The sequence below is a fragment of the Sebastes fasciatus genome, chromosome 7 (genome assembly GCF_043250625.1).
Source record: "Sebastes fasciatus isolate fSebFas1 chromosome 7, fSebFas1.pri, whole genome shotgun sequence".
Lineage (NCBI taxonomy): Eukaryota > Metazoa > Chordata > Actinopteri > Perciformes > Sebastidae > Sebastes > Sebastes fasciatus.
In genome coordinates, this window is record NC_133801.1 from 1707342 (window position 1) to 1725833 (window position 18492).

The following is an 18492-nucleotide window of genomic DNA, read 5'->3' on the forward strand; positions in this document are numbered from 1 at the left end:
TTCAGCGTAGTTCAGATGTACTGAAGGAGCTGTTTGATCTCACTCATTCCTTCAGAGTCCACTTGTCCTCGGAGGGCCTCTGCGTAGCTGCGTGGGGCCTGGTGTGGTTCTGGACTCTGGGGATGTGGGCTTGGTCTGGACTTGGGGCTGAGGGCCGGTCTCTGTGTTTTGGTAGAGTTGGTGGTGTGGTGGTGGGTAGTAGGCTGGGCCAGGGCCTCTCTGCCCATGCTGCTGGAGGTGGTGGTGGTGATGCTCCGGTGGTGGTGGAGGCCTGTGGGGAGTGTTGAATCTGTGTGGATGTCTAGGAGGTGTTGGGCTCCTGGTGGGGTCAGGGTAGTACGGGTCTCTGGGCGGTCCCCTGGCTGGTGTGGAATGGAGGGTTTGGCGTCCGAGTGCCACATCCTTCAGTGTTTTGGTGAATATCCCCACTACCGGCTTCTTTAAGTGGGAGTGGTGGTGTAGGTGCTCAGGAGTTATGGTTGGATGATGGGCAACATGCACGTTAGGAATCAGGGCACACTCTCTGGTGATGTCAATTGATGTGATTTCTCTCTCTCTCAGGTGACTTCTCTCTCTCTCTCTCTCTCTCTCTCTCTCTCTCTCTCAGGTGACTTCTCTCTCTCTCTCTCTCTCTCTCTCAGGTGACTTCTCTCTCTCTCTCTCTCTCTCTCTCTCTCAGGTGACTTCTCTCTCTCTCTCTCTCTCTCTCTCTCTCTCTCTCAGGTGACTTCTCTCTCTCTCTCTCTCTCTCTCTCTCTCAGGTGACTTCTCTCTCTCTCTCTCTCTCTCTCTCTCTCTCTCTCTCTCTCTCTCAGGTGACTTCCTGTTTAACCAGTTTTGTGATGCAGATGTTTCCTCCGCGTTAAACTTTTGGTAAGTGACCCTTTTCAGTTCTGAATGACTCTCAGCTGATCTCATGTTAGTTTCATCAAACTGTAAAAAGCTGTTTGTGTTGAAGAGTTTAGCTCTGTGCTAACAGTTAGCTGTTAGCCACCGTGTTCAGGATCACCAGCTGACTAACTACAGTAGCTAACAATGCTAACTATGCTAACCATGCTAACCATGCTAACAATGCTAACTATGCTAACTATGCTAACCATGCTAACAATGCTAACCCTGCTAACAATGCTAACCATGCTAACCATGCTAACCATGTTAACAATGCTAACCATGCTAACTTTGCTAACCATGCTAACAATGCTAACCATGCTAACCTTGCTAACCATGCTAACAATGCTAACCATGCTAACTATGCTAACTATGCTAATCATGCTAACAATGCTAACCCTGCTAACCCTGCTAACAATGCTAACAATGCTAACCATGCTAACCATGCTAACTTTGCTAACAATGCTAACCATGCTAACAATGCTAACCATGCTAACTATGCTAACCATGCTAACAATGCTAACCATGCTAACTATGCTAACCATGATAACAATGCTAACCATGCTAACTATGCTAACCATGCTAAAATGCTAACCATGCTAACCCTGCTAACCATCATGGAGCTCAATATATAGTAATCAAATGAGAAGCAGAGAGACAGGACTGAAGGTTCTCTGTTAGTGTGATGACAATAAGTGACACATTAAACATGACTGACTCTCACTGATTATTCATGTTTCAAACTCATGACAGGATGTAAAGCAGTCTAAAGTTCATTCTTTACTGCAGTAAAAGTACAAATACAACACTGTCAAAGTACTTTGTTAGTAAGAGTTAAAGCTCTGCTTTGAAAACGTCACTCAGGTAAAAGTACACAAGTATTATCAGCTAAATGTACTTAAAGGGAGATTTTGATCTCATGATCTGCTATGTAAAGATATTAGTGGAGTGATGGCGTCCTGAGCAGAGAATGAAGGAGGAAGAAGTCATGTGATGGGGGGGGGCATTTAGTTCTGGTCTGAGATGCTGGTGCTCTAGTGCGACATCTAGTGGCTCTGAATGTCATCTACAGAACCTTTAACGGATCAGCAGGAACTGAGAGTGTTGTACTATAATACATGATATGAAGACATTATTATTACTGATGCATTCAGGTGTAAACTGCATTTCACTGTTTTGATCTGTTTTATAGAATAATAATAATAATAATAATAATAATAATACATTTATTTATATAGAACTTTTAAACACAGATGTTATGAAGTGTTTCAGACAGAAAAAGCTGATAAAAGAAGTAAAACAATAAGGTAACTGTTAAAACAGAACACTACTAATGAACGAGTAAAGTGGTAAAATATATATGTATATACTGTATATAAATATACACAAACAGATGATATATATATATATATATATATATATATATATATATTAGGGCTGTCAATGTATTAAAATAGTGAATGCTGATTAATGTCAGATTGATGACAGGTGTTTTCTCTGTTCTAAATGTCCAGAGTGCATCTCTCCCAGCAGGGTGGACTCTGCTATGGATCAGTGTGAGGAGGGAGTCCCCCCCTCTAAAACCACTCAGAGCAAAACTCAGAGGTGAGATGACCATCTCTAACTGTCCACCATCATTATTCACTCACTGTCACACACTCAACTACTCTATATGGTTATAATATTAACTACTGAATGTTATAATATTAACTCTTGAATGTTATAATATTAACTACTGAATGTTATAATATTAACTACTAACTACTGAATGTTATAATATTAACTACTGAATGTTATAATATTAACTACTAACTACTGAATGTTATAATATTAACTCTTGAATGTTATAATATTAACTACTGAATGGTTATAATATTAACTACTAACTTTATTAGTGAACAGAGTCAACAACTGATTAGTCAACTAATTAACTGAGAGGAGACGGTTTCTTTCTTCAGATGAAGTTTTGATGAACAGGAGAACGTTACTCATCACTGTCTCTGTTTGTGTCAGGATGCAGCGACAGAAACCAGACTCTCCTGGACCAGATCCTGGATCTGAATCTGGACCCGAACCCAGCTGTGTGTCCATGAAGAGTGACCGGTGTATGGGTCACCCTATCGTCTTTAAAGCTTTACAAGCTGCAGATGGAAGGTAATAATTTATAAGAGAGAGTGAGAATACAACTATAGGAATTGATATCATTGGGTCGTCCTCAGACGGGCTTTCCAGCGGAGCTTCCTGCTGTCTCAGTCCACCACACATCTGGCTAGCTCGCCAGCACTGTCCAGCATCTGTCCTCAGTACGTCCATGTGTGTTGGTGTGGGACGTCCCTGTGATCGATGCCCGTGCGTTGGTTCCCGCAGCATCAGCATGCTTGCTGGGAGTTCTTGATGTCTTTGGCAGTGACTGAGAAGTCTCATTCTCCAGGCTGCCACTTTCTCACTAAGTCTTGGTAGTCCCTCGTTAGCCTTGGTAGTCCCTCGTTAGTCTTGGTAGTCCCTCGTTAGCCTTGGTAGTCCCTCGTTAGCCTTGGTAGTCCCTCGTTAGTCTTGGTAGTCCCTCGTTAGTCTTGTTAGTCCCTCGTTAGCCTTGGTAGTCCCTCGTTAGTCTTGGTAGTCCCTCGTTAGCCTTGGTAGTCCCTCGTTAGTCTTGGTAGTCCCTCGTTAGTCTTGTTAGTCCCTCGTTAGCCTTGGTAGTCCCTCGTTAGCCTTGGTAGTCCCTCGTTAGTCTTGGTAGTCCCTCGGCCCTTGTAGAGACGGAATTAATTAATGATGGTAGCAGTTGGTGTCAAGCAGGCAGCAGACACCCCTGCTCCAGGTATAACCCCGCTCCAGGTGTAACCCCGCTCCAGGTGTAACCCCGCTCCAGGTGTAACCTCGCTCTAGGTGTAACCCCGCTCCAGGTGTAACCCCTGCTCCAGGTGTAACCCCGCTCCAGTTGTAACCCCGCTCCAGGTGTAACCCCGCTCTAGGTGTAACCCCGCTCCAGGTGTAACCCCGCTCCAGGTGTAACCCCGCTCCAGGTGTAACCCCGCTCCAGGTGTAACCCCGCTCTTGGTGTAACCCCGCTCCAGGTGTAACCCCGCTCTAGGTGTAACCCCGCTCCAGGTGTAACCCCGCTCCAGGTGTAACCCCGCTCCAGGTGTAACCCCGCTCCAGGTGTAACCTCACTCTAGGTGTAACCCCGCTCTAGGTGTAACCCCGCTCCAGTTGTAACCCCGCTCCAGGTGTAACCCCGCTCCAGTTGTAACCCCGCTCCAGGTGTAAACCCGCTCCAGGTGTAACCCCGCTCCAGGTGTAACCCCGCTCCAGTTGTAACCCCACTCCAGGTGTAAACCCGCTCCAGGTGTAACCCCTGCTCCAGGTGTAACCCCGCTCCAGTTGTAACCCCGCTCCAGGTGTAACCCCTGCTCCAGGTGTAACCCCGCTCCAGGTGTAACCCCGCTCCAGGTGTAACCCCTGCTCCAGGTGTAACCCCGCTCCAGTTGTAACCCCACTCCAGGTGTAAACCCGCTCCAGGTGTAACCCCTGCTCCAGGTGTAACCCCGCTCCAGTTGTAACCCCACTCCAGGTGTAAACCCGCTCCAGGTGTAACCCCTGCTCCAGGTGTAACCCCGCTCCAGTTGTAACCCCGCTCCAGGTGTAACCCCGCTCCAGGTGTAACCCCTGCTCCAGGTGTAACCCCACTCCAGGTGTAACCCCGCTCTAGGTGTAACTCCATGGTTACCTGCGAGACAAGAAAGCACAGCACTCTGGAGAAGGAATGCAGTTAGTAACAATGAATGGGAAAAGGTGATAATATTGATATCAGGATTAATAAACTGGGTGAACAGATTAATGATCTATGAACACCAGGGCTTAATCCGATCCGATGGAAAGGTATCAGCACCGATACGGACCTTAGTACCTGGATCAAGTGTCACGTAGACGTGATGCATTAAAAACGATTCTCTCTTCTGCTCGGTTTATTTACGGTGATGATTTTTTAATTTTAATTTTAAGAATCTCGTTTGCAAGAGAGACCTGGCCAAGACAGCAGCATTTAAACATACATTAAAGTTCCAGACGCCACAACATAAAACACATATATAGCATAATATCATACAAAACACATTAAATCACGTGTTTGAAGCCAACATTAAAGTGAAAATATTCAGAAACACAGACAGCTCCCGATTGACTCTGCTTCTAGGTCTTTCATTAATGTTTTAAATTCATCAAAAGTAATCAGATTTTCCGGTTTCAATTTAGCTTGCAGTGTATTCCAGGAGAAGGGAGCGGAATAGCTAAAGGCCATCTTACCTAGTTCTGTGCAGACCTTAGGTACAGATAATAAGTACAGGTCAGAGGAGCATTAAGTTTTGATGAACAGGAGAACGTTACTCATCACTGTCTCTGTTTGTGTCAGGATGCAGCGACAGAAACCAGACTCTCCTGGACCAGATCCTGGATCTGAATCTGGACCTGATCCCAGCTGTGTGTCCATGAAGAGTGACCGGTCTATGGGTCGACCTATCAACTTTAAAGCTGGAGAAGCTGCTGATGGAAGGTAATGATGTTGAATGTTGGGTCCCAACATGGGTATATTCAGGCGTTACACTAGTGAACTGGGCCTTGAGTTCCTTGATAGTAGACTGGACAGCAGATATATCCCAAAGACTGCAATCAAACATCTGTCCAATGCTCATGACTAGCTTCTCAGAGATAGATTGGGTTGAGGTGCCATCCAGAGCACTAGCGTAGCCAGAAAAACAGCTGTGGGTGTGCATCAGAAAAACTGCATGTGCCACATGTTCCAGATGTGGACTTGGACTGAAATTCAGCCCAGAACTTTGAGATGGAGAGGTCCTTTACTTGAGCGCCCAGAAGGCAGTTTTAACACTAATACAGTCACCCCAGCTGCCACCTCAGTATATAGCCGATATATGAAAAGTTGTGGCTGGTTGGAAATTCAAAAGAGCAAAACTCTGATGTCCGAGTGCCATTGAATGCAACAAGAGATGATGCTGCCAGCTGATGGTCCGTTTTCTACCGGCCTTGGCAGCTTCTTGTGCAGCCTCTCCCGGTCCCGGCCGCACGCATCGACTGCTCACGACTGTTTTTCCTGCTAAATGTGTGTGTAGGGTTGCCAACTTCAGAAGTGACTCTCAGGCTGGAGTTACTGTAGTTAAGAATGAAGTGATCTTTCCAGTAACATAATGTGGGTTGAGGGCAGTTTGTGAGATATGGACCTTTATGCATGCAGTTAGTGTACGACCCGCTCTACGTCCTGAGCCACAGCTGCAGGCCTTACTGTAAATACATGTCACACTTGTTGCCATTAATTTGTTTGTCAGGATCATTGTCCTGTGGTCCATCTTGCTGAGGTGGTCATCCTCCCCCGTCTCAGGCAGCCCTGGGACTATCTGTTAGGTCCGTCTGCAGCTAGCTTGAATTCTTCCTCACTGAATATGCAGGTTGGGCTGATCATCCTTCCTGCCCCTGGTGGCGTCTTCCTGAACTACCAGCTGTCTCTCCAGCCATCACCAACCTGTTCTTGGTCATCTCCAAGTCGGTTCCTAGGCATCACTGGCTAAACAAGGCTTGGTGGTTTTGAGATATACCCAACGGTACACTTCATCACATCAGCAGTGATGTGATCTTTCAACATTGGACACCCTCTCCCAGGTGACCCAGCCCACCTTGATCAGACACTATAGATCACTCCCTCTGATCCATCACCATCTGGATCGTTCAGCAGCCTCTGATGTGATGCTGATGACTCGATGATGACCAAACAAGTCTCTACATCCAACATCCACAATTACACAGCAAGTTTTCCATCCCTGCCTCTGACACAGCTCAAACATCTCCTGACATTAGATCCTCTTTCTCTTGTGGGACCCCCCAGTAGGACGCTTTCAGGCCTTAGTAATGTTGGTGTTTTTATAGCGCCCACTCTACCTCCTGAGACACAGCTGCCGTCATTCTGCCGTCATCTCAGAACATCTTTAGTTAGCTGCAGATTTAAGTCCTCAAATGTTCTTAAACTTGATGTTTTTCTCCACAGAGTTCATCAGGAGAGCTCAGAGAGCCTCGGTGGTCAGTCTGCCCAGCAGCATCAAACAGACCTGGACTCCATATTTATGGTGTGTACATGAACAAACACACATTTCACTATTAACTACATCAACCACACATTAAATGCTAAACTACCATTCAGGTCCCAACAGTCTCCATGCTGCTCTGTTCAGACCAGCAGGCCTTCAGACTGACAGATGAATCACATGTTGTGTTCTTTATATTAAATGTTCAGTTTATCTTTCTGTTCCAGCTGCTGGAGGACAACATCGGCACTTTTGTGAAGAACGAGTTGAAGAAGATCCAGAAGGTTCTGAGTCCAGATTACCCAGAATGCTTAGAGAGTCAGAGGGAGGATGAGGAGGTGTTGGACGGTGAGGATGAGGAGCAGAGGAGGAGCAGCAGGGAGGCTTTTCTGAAGATCACACTGAACTTCCTGAGGAGAATGAAGCAGGAGGAGCTGGCTGACTGTCTGCAGAGCAGTAAGAGGATTTTAACAGATTTAACATGATGGAAAGAGGAAATGGAGACAACATGGGAGAAGTTTACATTTAAAACTCTGCTGTTAATATGCTGCACACATCTTCATCAGATCAGAGGCTGTTTGTCCTCCACTGATGAGCTGGATAAATCTGATGGAGGAGGAAAAACTAAATGTTTAGATTCTCTGATCTTCTGTAGGATCCACTCACTGATTTCATTTCTTGTTTGTTCATTCAGAAACTGTTGCTGCAGTGTGTCGACGTAAACTCAAGTGTAACCTGAAGAAGAAGTTCCAGTGTGTGTTTGAGGGGATCGCTAAAGCAGGAAACCCAACCCTTCTGAATCAGATCTACACAGAGCTCTACATCACAGAGGGAGGGACTGCAGAGGTCAATGATGAACACGAGGTCAGACAGATTGAAACAGCATCCAGGAAACCAGACAGGCCAGAAACAACAATCAGACAAGAAGACATCTTTAAAGCCTCACCTGGAAGAGATGAACCAATCAGAACAGTGATGACAAAGGGAGTGGCTGGCATCGGGAAAACAGTCTTAACACAGAAGTTCACTCTGGACTGGGCTGAAGACAAAGCCAACCAGGACATCCAGTTCATATTTCCATTCACTTTCAGAGAGCTGAATGTGCTGAAAGAGAAGAAGTACAGCTTGGTGGAGCTTGTTCATCACTTCTTTACTGAAACCAAAGAAGCAGGTTTCTGCAGGTTTGAAGAGTTCCAGGTTGTGTTCATCTTTGACGGTCTGGATGAGTGTCGACTTCCTCTGGACTTCCTCAACAACAAGATCCTGACTGATGTTACAGAGTCCACCTCAGTGGATGTGCTGCTGACAAACCTCATCAGGGGGAAACTGCTTCCCTCTGCTCGCCTCTGGATAACCACACGACCCGCAGCAGCCAATCAGATCCCTCCTGAGTGTGTTGACATGGTGACAGAGGTCAGAGGGTTCACCGACCCACAGAAGGAGGAGTACTTCAGGAAGAGATCCAGAGATGAGAAGCAGACCAGCAGCATCATCTCCCACATCAAGACATCACGAAGCCTCCACATCATGTGCCACATCGCGGTCTTCTGCTGGATCACTGCTACAGTTCTGGAGGAGGTGTTGAAGACCAGAGAGGGAGGAGAGCTGCCCAAGACCCTGACTGAGATGTACATCCACTTCCTGGTGGTTCAGTCCAAAGTGAAGAACGTCAAGTATGATGGAGGATCTGAGACAGATCCACACTGGAGTCCAGAGAGCAGGAAGATGATCGAGTCTCTGGGAAAACTGGCTTTTGATCAGCTGCAGAAAGGCAACCTGATCTTCTATGAATCTGACCTGACAGAGTGTGGCATCAATATCAGATCAGCCTCAGTCTACTCAGGAGTGTTCACACAGATCTTTAAAGAGGAGAGAGGACTGTACCAGGACATGGTGTTCTGCTTCGTCCATCTGAGTGTTCAGGAGTTTCTGGCTGCTCTTCATGTCCATCTGACATTCATCAACTCTGGTGTCAATCTGATGGCAGAAGAACACACAACCTCCCGGTTGTCTGAAGTGTTCGTAGGAAAATCCACACATTTCTCCCAGAGTGCTGTGGACAAGGCCATACAGAGTCCAAACGGACACCTGGACTTGTTCCTCCGCTTCCTCCTGGGTCTTTCACTGCAGACCAATCAGACTCTCCTACGGGGTCTGCTGACACAGACAGGAAGTAGCTCAAAAACCAATCAGGAAACAGTCCAGTACATCAAGAAGAAGATCAGTAAGAATTCCTCTGCAGAGAAAAGCATCAATCTGTTCCACTGTCTGAATGAACTGAATGATCGTTCTCTGGTGGAGGAGATCCAACAGTCCCTGAGTTCAGGAGGTCTCTCCACAGATAAACTGTCTCCTGCTCAGTGGTCAGCTCTGGGCTTCATCTTACTGTCATCAGGAGAAGATCTGGACGTGTTTGACCTGAAGAAATACTCTGCTTCAGAGGAGGCTCTTCTGAGGCTGCTGCCAGTGGTCAAAGCCTCCAACAAAGCTCTGTACGTGGACACATAACTATCCACATTAAATGTTGTTTTATTATTCAGAAACAACAACAACCATTGTTTGTAATTGTTTCTTATGTATTGCTGATTCTTCTTCAGACTGGGTGGCTGTAACCTCTCAGAGAAAAGCTGTATAGCTCTGTCCTCAGTTCTCAGCTCCCAGTCCTCTAGTCTGAGAGACCTGGACCTGAGTAACAACAACCTGCAGGATTTAGGAGTGAAACTGCTGTCTCCTGGACTGAAGAGTCCCCACAGTACACTGGAAACTCTCAGGTTGGTTTTCAACTATTTTAAAATGAAGACTCTTTGAGCTGTTATTTACTTTTTATTTAATCCTTTTAGGTTACCTGGCTGTAACCTCTCAGAGAGAAGCTGTGAAGCTCTGTCCTCAGTTCTCAGCTTCCAGTCCTCTCGTCTGAGAAACCTGGACCTGAGTAACAATGACCTGCAGGATTCAGGAGTGAAGCTGCTGTCTGCTGGACTGAAGAGTCCCCACTGTGAACTGGAAACTCTCAGGTTGGTGTTCAACTATTTGAAAAATAATGACCCTCTGAGCTCTTTCTTTAGTTTTCACTCTAACACATTTCCATTTATCATGCTCACACATCCACATCGACATTACTGATGTTACTGACTGACACACTCCACATTGGTAGTTATTTCTGTACTTCCTTAATTTATTTATAATAAATATCTTTAATTTAAAATCATTCACTGCATCCTTTCCCATATTTGTCATGGCCTAGGAGCCGGGCTATGACAGTTTCTTCATATTTATTATTGGATGGACTTTTTACTAAGAGGCTGTACATTGTCAGATAGGAGCTGTGAAGCTCTGTCCAGAGTTCTCAGCTCCTAGTCCTCTAGTCTGACACACCTGGACCTGAGTTACAGTGCAAGTTAAGTTTTGAGGCTTTTTAGTCCTTTCCATGATCCTGTATTAAATGTGGCAGCAATATCGTACTGAAGGGGTTTGCTGACTCAGGAGCTCGTCACCAGTATAGACACAGAAACTTGACTTGGATATATAAAGCCCAGGTTTATTACAGTACTTTAATTATGTTAATCTGTAGTCCAATGTGTGGTCTAAAGATAATAAAACCACAACAATAACGAAACAAGTCATCGGTGAGAGTTGGATCGTAGATCAACTAATAAATGAAGAGGTTTTCTTCAGTCTCATTACAACAGTCCAGTACAATGGCTCCATTACTGCTGATGTTACACCAATCAGCATATTGATCTCACCCTCCATCTTACCTTCACTCATCACCAAGACACCAAAATACTCTGCACATGGGACCGTGACTCACTCCCAACCCTAAAGGACCACTACACCACTTTCTGGTAGCGTGCTATGGCCTCAGACTTGAAGGTGTTCCAGAGTTCAGAGTTCAACTCCAGGCAGCCTCCTCCACAACAACAGAACTAATTTTAATTTAGAGAGTTTACACTGTGTGTGTTTGTGTGTGTGTTTAGTCTGTCAGGCTGTCTGATCACAGAGGAAGGCTGTTCTTCTCTGGCCTCAGCTCTGAGCTCCAACCCCTCCCATCTGAGAGAGCTGGACCTGAGCTACAATCATCCAGGAGACTCAGGAGGGAAGCTGCTGTCTGCTGGACTGGAGGATCCACACTGGAGACTGGACACTCTCAGGTATGGACAGACAACAGACTGGACTCTCTCAGGTGTGGACAGATGGACAGACAGAAAGACGACAGCAGCTCTCACACTGTCTCTCTGTCCCTAACTGAGGAACTCTGGTTCATGTTTAATGGAGGATCTGAGTGAAGCTGTATGAAGTTGATTGTGACTGTTTCCTCCTGCAGGATGGACCATGGTGGACAGCAGTGGTTGAGACCTGGTGTGAGGAAGTGTGAGTGTGTTTTAAGATTGATTTATTTATTTTATGTCAAAAGGCTAGTTTTCAGCTGTTGTCTGTCAGCCTGATGTTAAATTAGTCTTTAAAACACGATAACATGTAAAATTAGAACCAGAGAAAGCAGAACATGAACCGCTGAACAGGATAAAACAGGATAATGTAATCATAGCTCTGTCTTCTACTATGGAGGGATGGAGGACGACCTGAAGAAGGGCCTCAGATAACCTCCACTAGCATATTTAGCTACGTTATTGACTCCGTTGCTACAGACGGTGAAGAGATGAACAATCTGAAAAGCTCTGAGGCAGATCAGTACTTCCACAGTAACAAGGTTTAGCTTTTTCTACACAGATAACCGTACTTAAACTATCTGTAGTCTAATGCTGCCCTGCACTCCGTCTCATAAACTGCCTTACATTATAAACTGGACAGAAAGTAGTTAAAGTAACTGGCTGTCATTAAACCAACGCTACAATGCTGAGTCCTCCCTACACATGACATCATACCTGATGTCCTCCTGGCTCTGCTGTCAGTCCTTTAAGGACCTGACGTCTCTTCTCCGCTGCTCTTTATAGCCCAACCACAAAGTAGGATACGAGTTTTCCTCCGTTGGCTTTTAGTCCACTAAATGAGATGAGCTCACATAACGAGGGTTTATGGTGGTCTCTTCTAGTTGAGGTTTCTCAGCCACATTCTTCTGGATTCCTCGTCTGTAGGTCGGCGATGGAAAGTGTTCCGTTGGTCACAACAACAATCCCTTTTTGTTTGGGTGCATGTTCAACACACTGTTGTTGAAGCCACAGATTTAGCTCTGTCTGGTTGTTAGTACAGCCGCTAACAGCACAACAAGTACCAGAGCTCCACAAGGACATTTTAGAAAATGCTAATTTAACGTTAGTTATAATAATAATAATAATAATAATAATAATAATTAATTGGACTTATATAGCGCCTTTCAAGAAACCCAAGGACGCTTTACAAAGAGGGCACACAAAATCATACTGATAAATAAAAACAAAAGGAAATAAAACAACAAATCAAAACAGGAGCTAAGTCATTAAAGGAGTGATGTGTAGGAAGAGTTAGAGGTCAGAGGTCTTGATGAACAGCTGGTGCTGGAGGTGCTTTTTGAAAGTGTCCAGGGATGAAGCATTTCTGATCTCAGAAGGGAGAGAGCTCCAGAGGGCGGGGGGGCCGCGACGCTGAAGGCTCTCAGCCGGGTTTGGGGTGGGGGGGTGGAGAGCAGACCGGTGTCGGAGGATCGTAGTCTCTGGGATGGAGTGTAGAGGTGGAGAAGGTTGGTTAGGTACTGGGGGGCATGGAGGGATTTGTATGTGAGAAGGAGGAGTTAATAGTTGATGTAGGACTTGATTGAAGATGGATGAGTGTCGGGGTGATGTGCTGCCAGAGCCTAGTGCGGGTCAGAACCCTGGCAGCTGAGTTCTGGACGTACTGGAGCCGGTCCAGGGCTTTGCTGGGTACCCCGGACAGGACTCCATTCCAGTAGTCCAGACGGGAGCTGATGAAGGAGTGGATGAGGGTCTCTGCCACGGAGTCGGAGAGTGATGGCCGGAGGCGGGAAATGTTTCTGAGGTGGTAGGAGGCAGATTTAGTGACGGATTTGATATGTGAATGAAATGAGAGGGTGAAGTCCAGGATGACACCAAGGTTGAGGACCTCGGAGGACGGGCAGATGGAGCTGCCATCCAGGTCCAGGAGGAGATCTCCAACCTTCCGGAGCAGTGCCTTAAGGAGCCTCAACCATGAGCTCTGATTTGCTGCTGTTCTGTAGCATGAATGTTGTGATTTGTAGATGTTGGGGGAGATGGATTGAGGAGAGCGACATCAACACAGATGAGAGGTCTCAGATTGCCGGGTTGCACGTGGAGTTTGCTGTGATGACGTCGTAGCGGTGCGGCAGAGCGCCGGTCAGAATGAATGGTGGGAGTAGCTCGATCAGAGTAAACAAACTTGCAGCGGGCAGCCCTGTGCACATAACGTGGACGACGCAGGAGTCTGTTGGATTTAATTACAGCACGAGAGTTTGTAGTAAAACGTGTGAACACCAGCTGTTACAGCTCAAACAGGATAATGGGATCATAGCTCTGTCTTCAGATGACCTAGTTTTCCTCCGATCGCTGAATAAATACTTCCAGATCGTGTAGAACATTTATTTGCGCGTCTTCCTCAGTTCACCATCTTTCATTCCCGACCAATCAGAGACCTCCACCTTCTGTTCCTGTGAGGTTTGTTTTGAGTGAGTTTGTGAGGTGCACCCAATTTACATTTTTTTATTCTTATTTTATTCTAACGTTTTTATGTATTCTTTTGTTTTTATACTGCTTATTTGCACCAAACAACAAAACCAAAGCATTTTTTATTTTTGTTCTTCTTCTTTGAGGTATTTCTTTATTTTGTCTTACATTTATTTTCTTTGTTTTCTTTGTTAGATAAGTGAAATACATGAAATGTCATGTCTCTCTTTCTTTGAAATTCTGACTTAACATTTCATTGTATAATTTAATTATTAATATTGTTAGTCTGTCTGTATGTGTATATATGTATATATGTAAAATTAAAAAAAGCTAATTCCTAGTGTGTCACACCTGGCAATAAACACCATTCTGATTCTGACGTCATGGTTACACTGTTTGTTTTCTTCTTCTTCTTCTTCTTCTTCTTCTTCTTCTTCTTCTTTGGTGTTAATTGTCGGTTGGTAAACCAGCTTATAGGTGCATTATCACCACCTACTGGACTGGAGGGTGGAGCAGTAGATTGGCAGGAAAAATAAATAAATCAAAAAATATATATATATATATAAATAAATAAAATAATAATAATTATTAATAATAATAACAATACTAATAATAATTAAATTCTCCATTATTCCTGTTGCCCTTAAGTAATTAATTAGAGGATTGTGTACTTTCTTAGATGTATTTCCTAGTAGATTGTAATATTTCCATCATCTACTCCTGATAGCAATTCCCTTCTTTCTTCGTCATATATATATATATATATATATATTTTTTTTTTTATTTAAAAATGACAGTATCCATAGTAACAGCAGGAAACATTAAAATCATTTACATGAAGCATCGCGAAAACATAAACAAAGAGCTGTGACAAACATAAAAGGACAACAGAAATGAAACAAAACCAACATAAAATAATAATTTAAAAAAACACAATAAAAATAAATAAATAATAAATAATTTCTTTGTCATATTTGTTGCAGTCTATAAGAACATGCTCGACACTTTCCGGTTTATTACAGTGCGCACTGTTTGTTTTGTCCGTGTTCAATAAAGTTAATACAATAAAAACACAATAATTATTATTGTTTTTTTTTAATTTTGTTTGTTTTGTTTCATTTCTGTTTTCCTTTAATGTTTGTCACAGCTCTTTGTTTATGTTAATGCTTCTTCTGTATGTAAATGTTTAAAATGTTTAAAATGTTTAAAATGTTTTAAATGTTTTTGATGATTTAAATGTTTTCTGCTGTTGCTATGGATACTGTCATTTTGAAATAAAAAATAAAAGTGAATACATAAAGAATACTGTGACAGCAGACTGACGTCATTGAGGCGCGACGCCGCCTCCAGAGGAACACGTGTTTTCACCAGCAGGACCAGCAGGACCAGGACCCGCTGTAGACCCGTTTAGAGTCCAGATCTCGGTCCTGTTAGACCCGGTAGAGATGTCGGACAGCAGCCGGTGGTGCTCGGTGTTTGTGGGCTCAGAGACCGGCATCCTGAAGGGGGTCAGTCTGACCCGGAAGCAGGCTTTCAACTTCTGCAACACGAGCCAGCTGAGCCGGGACCAGGAGGTCCGGGTCCTCTGCTGGGGGGACCCGGCGGAGAGCGAGCTGCTGGTGGGCTCCGTGGACGGAACCGTGAAGACCTTCAGCACAGAGAAGGGCTCGTTCACGGAGACCCGGATCTGCGGAGACCCGCAGGAGGGCTGCTTCACCGGGCTGGCGGTCCTCAGCGGATCCGGATCCGGATCAGAATCCTCCGGGTCCCTGGTGACCTGCGGGGAGTTCGGGAAGCTGCGGGTCTGGAGTGAGACCAGCAGCGAGCCCGCTCTGGAGCTGGATGCCGGGAGGAACGTGAGCCGGATGCGGCAGAGTCCGGTAGACCGGAACCGGCTGGCCACCGGAGGGAAGGAGACCGGACTGAAGATCTGGGACCTGCAGAAACCAGATGGACCCGTCTGGACCGCCAAGAACCTGCGGGACGACTGGCTGGACCTGCGGAGACCACACTGGATCCGGGACCTGGCCTTCATCCCGGAGACCGACAGAGTGGTCACCTGCACGGGTTACCACCAGGTGAGCTCCCACCTTATAGACCAGACTCCATTCAGAAACTGACCACTTTAAAGTTTACCTCTCTGTGGGACAAGTTTATACCTTTTTAAAAAGTTTTCATCCATTGAGTTATGATCTATAAACTGTATTTTATAATTCGGCACACATCCAATAAGTTAATATTAAAGGGAATTGTTGTAAACAAAAGGGACACCCCACCATCTAGATAGAGAACACAGGACAGGAACCTGCTGACTGACAGGTCTTTTAAAAAGGGGACAAACAATAAACAACAAAACTAATGTTTTCTAAAGCTGTAAAGGTTTGTTTACATCTGTAATGTAATGTATGTATATGTATAGAGATGGTTTAATATTACACGAGGAGATGGTGATAAAAGTAGTTGTGACACTGAATGCACCACAGCTGTCTGCAGAGATCTGTCTCATACACCAGACTCCATTCAGAAACTGTCCATTTTAAAGTTTCGTTCTCTGAATGCACCACATCTGTCTGACAACATGTGTGTCTTTGTGGTTAAGACCTTTAACGTTGTTGTCTCCCCCGCCAGGTCCACGTGTACGATCCCTCCTCCCCTCAGCGGCGTCCCGTCCTGGAGGTGGAGTACGGCGAGCACCCGCTCACCGCTCTGTCTCTGCCCGCCAGCGGGAACACGGTGGTGGTGGGAAACACCCACGGCCAGATCGCCATCCTGGACCTGAGGAAAGGTGTGGTCCGCGGCTGTCTGAAGGGGCTCGCGGGGGGCGTGCGGGCGCTGCAGTGTCACCCCTCCCAGCCCCTGGTGGCGTCCTGCGGCCTGGACCGCTTCCTGCGCATCCACAGCCTGGAGGACCGCAAACTGCAGCACAAAGTCTACCTCAAGTCCAGACTCAACTGCCTCCTGCTCGCCAGCAGAGACCTGGAGGACGGAGGGACGGCGGCGCCGGGGTCTCAGGAGGTGAAGGAGGAAGACGAGGGCGAGGACGACGAGGTGTGGGAGAACATGGAGCGCCTGGAGGAGAAACCGAAGAGGAAAACAACAACAGAGGAAGGAGGAGAAGAAGAGGAGCTGCAGAAAGGGAGCAAGAAGAAGAGGAAGAAAGGACCAGACTGAGAGGCGTTTGTGGCGTGATCAGAGCGTGGGACATTTGAACGCCTGTCTCTACAAATGTGTTTTGTAATATTTAGTCAGCAGTCTGAGAGCTTTATTAAAATAACAGAGAAATGTCTTATGAGTAATATTCATTATAAACAACTCTTTTTAAAATCTGATCACTTTTTCTCACCTGAATGTTTCAGTAAAAGATTTCACACGTTTAAGGACAAAAACCAGAATCAGATTTCTACAAATACTCAGGAACTACCGCACTCAGTATGTCGTGTTTATTTAAACCACAATCAGATTCCAGAATAGCCGTAACACAGAGATCTGCCAGTCTTATAGACCAAACTCCAGTCAGAAACTGTCCGTTTTAAAGGTAACTTCTCCGAAGACGCAGCCGGTCTTTAGTCTTTAATTAAACTGAGTCATGTAGAGTTCTACAGGAACGAGTCCTAATTACCAGAAATGAGTGAACATTTTAGCACTTCCTGTTCCCTCGTCTGGAAGTCAAACCAGGGTTTGTTAAATACTCGATAAATCTCCCTTTAAGGTACATTTTGAACTGATAAAAACAATGTGTTTAATTAACCTTTTGAATGGACTGACCGGCCTACTGTCACCTGAAGTAAAGGATCTTCCTCCTCCGCTGCCTGAAGGTTAGGAAGAGTGAAGACAGACAGTTATCAACATGTATTAAGAGGTTTTATTAGCAGTAGCATCACATTAGTAACAGTCTGGAATGAAATGAAAATCCACCCTGAAGCAGAATTCACACGTCGTCTTCTTCCTCCTCCGTTTTATAAACGATCCACAGACGTTTCTCAGCAGGTCTGAGGATCTAAAAGTCAGTATTTCTGATGTGTGACCGTTCTGCTTCAGGGCTCAGGATTCTGGACTCGGTCTTCAGTCTGTTGGTCCACTTCAGTCCTCATTCATTAAAAAACAGCAAACTGATCTGAAACATTTCTGTGATAACATTTAAAGTAGCTCTTCAGCAGCTACACGTTGAATCCCTTTCTGACCACAGGTCAAGAAAAAACATGAAATAAAACTTTAGAAACACTCAAAACGTTCATCTCCACAGACACGCAGGGCTTCTCTCCTGTTGTTGAGACGATATTAATAATATTAATAACAATACATGTGAGATCTTTAAAGTCGCAGTGAAACAGCAGTTGGAGCATCTTTTCTTCTGCAGCGTGACCAGTTTCTGGGTCAGATGGAACAACGGCTGCCGGAGGGGTTTAAATGAAATGACGTCTTTACCGACGTTACCGACGTCACCGACGTTACCGACGTTACCGACGTCTTTACTGACGTTACTGACGTTACCGACGTTACCGACGTTACTGACGTCTTTACTGACGTTACCGTCTTTACTGACGTTACTGACGTTACCGACGTTACCGTCTTTACTGACGTTACCGACGTTACCGTCTTTACTGACGTTACTGACGTTACCGACGTTACCGTCTTTACTGACGTTACTGACGTTACCGACGTTACCGTCTTTACTGACGTTACCGACGTTACTGACGTCTTTACTGACGTTACCGACGTTACTGACGTCTTTACTGACGTTACTGACGTCTTTACTGACGTTACCGACGTTACTGACGTTACTGACGTTACCGACGTTACTGACCTGAGATCTCCTTAAATAACATTTAGATTTTTATTAAACATGATGGCGTCTGAAGCGGTGACATCACAGCGCTGTAAAC

General features: G+C 45.3%; 3 protein-coding genes across 4 annotated transcripts in view; 2 read left to right on the forward strand and 1 right to left on the reverse strand.

The window, feature by feature from the left end:
• The first annotated feature begins 695 nt into the window (after positions 1-695).
• LOC141771040 (NLR family CARD domain-containing protein 3-like) lies at positions 696-13988 on the forward strand. The gene is made up of 11 exons (XM_074640935.1): positions 696-873; positions 2403-2493; positions 2902-3042; positions 5300-5440; positions 6941-7019; positions 7205-7433; positions 7672-9469; positions 9575-9748; positions 9818-9991; positions 10955-11128; positions 11302-13988. Exons 2-11 carry the CDS (start codon positions 2435-2437, stop codon positions 11420-11422), a joined length of 3090 nt encoding a protein of 1029 aa, XP_074497036.1. The 5' UTR covers positions 696-873; positions 2403-2434; the 3' UTR covers positions 11423-13988.
• A 937-nt stretch (positions 13989-14925) lies between these two features.
• wdr74 (WD repeat domain 74) lies at positions 14926-16895 on the forward strand. The gene is made up of 2 exons (XM_074640893.1): positions 14926-15687; positions 16238-16895. The coding sequence occupies exons 1-2, from the start codon at positions 15055-15057 to the stop codon at positions 16778-16780; spliced, it is 1176 nt and encodes a 391-aa protein (XP_074496994.1). The 5' UTR covers positions 14926-15054; the 3' UTR covers positions 16781-16895.
• A 553-nt stretch (positions 16896-17448) lies between these two features.
• Positions 17449-18492, reverse strand: part of LOC141771028 (arf-GAP with coiled-coil, ANK repeat and PH domain-containing protein 2) — a 26058-nt gene continuing 25014 nt past the window's right edge. Inside the window, exons 22-23 of one of the 2 annotated variants that reach the window (XM_074640892.1) lie at positions 18392-18492; positions 17449-18142 (exon numbers count right to left, since the gene is read on the reverse strand). The exon at positions 18392-18492 is cut by the window's right edge and continues 2062 nt beyond it. The gene's annotated coding sequence lies outside the window, so the exon portion shown is untranslated. Of the gene's footprint in view, positions 18143-18274 lie in introns of both variants that reach the window. The other variant, XM_074640891.1, reaches the window with a different exon arrangement.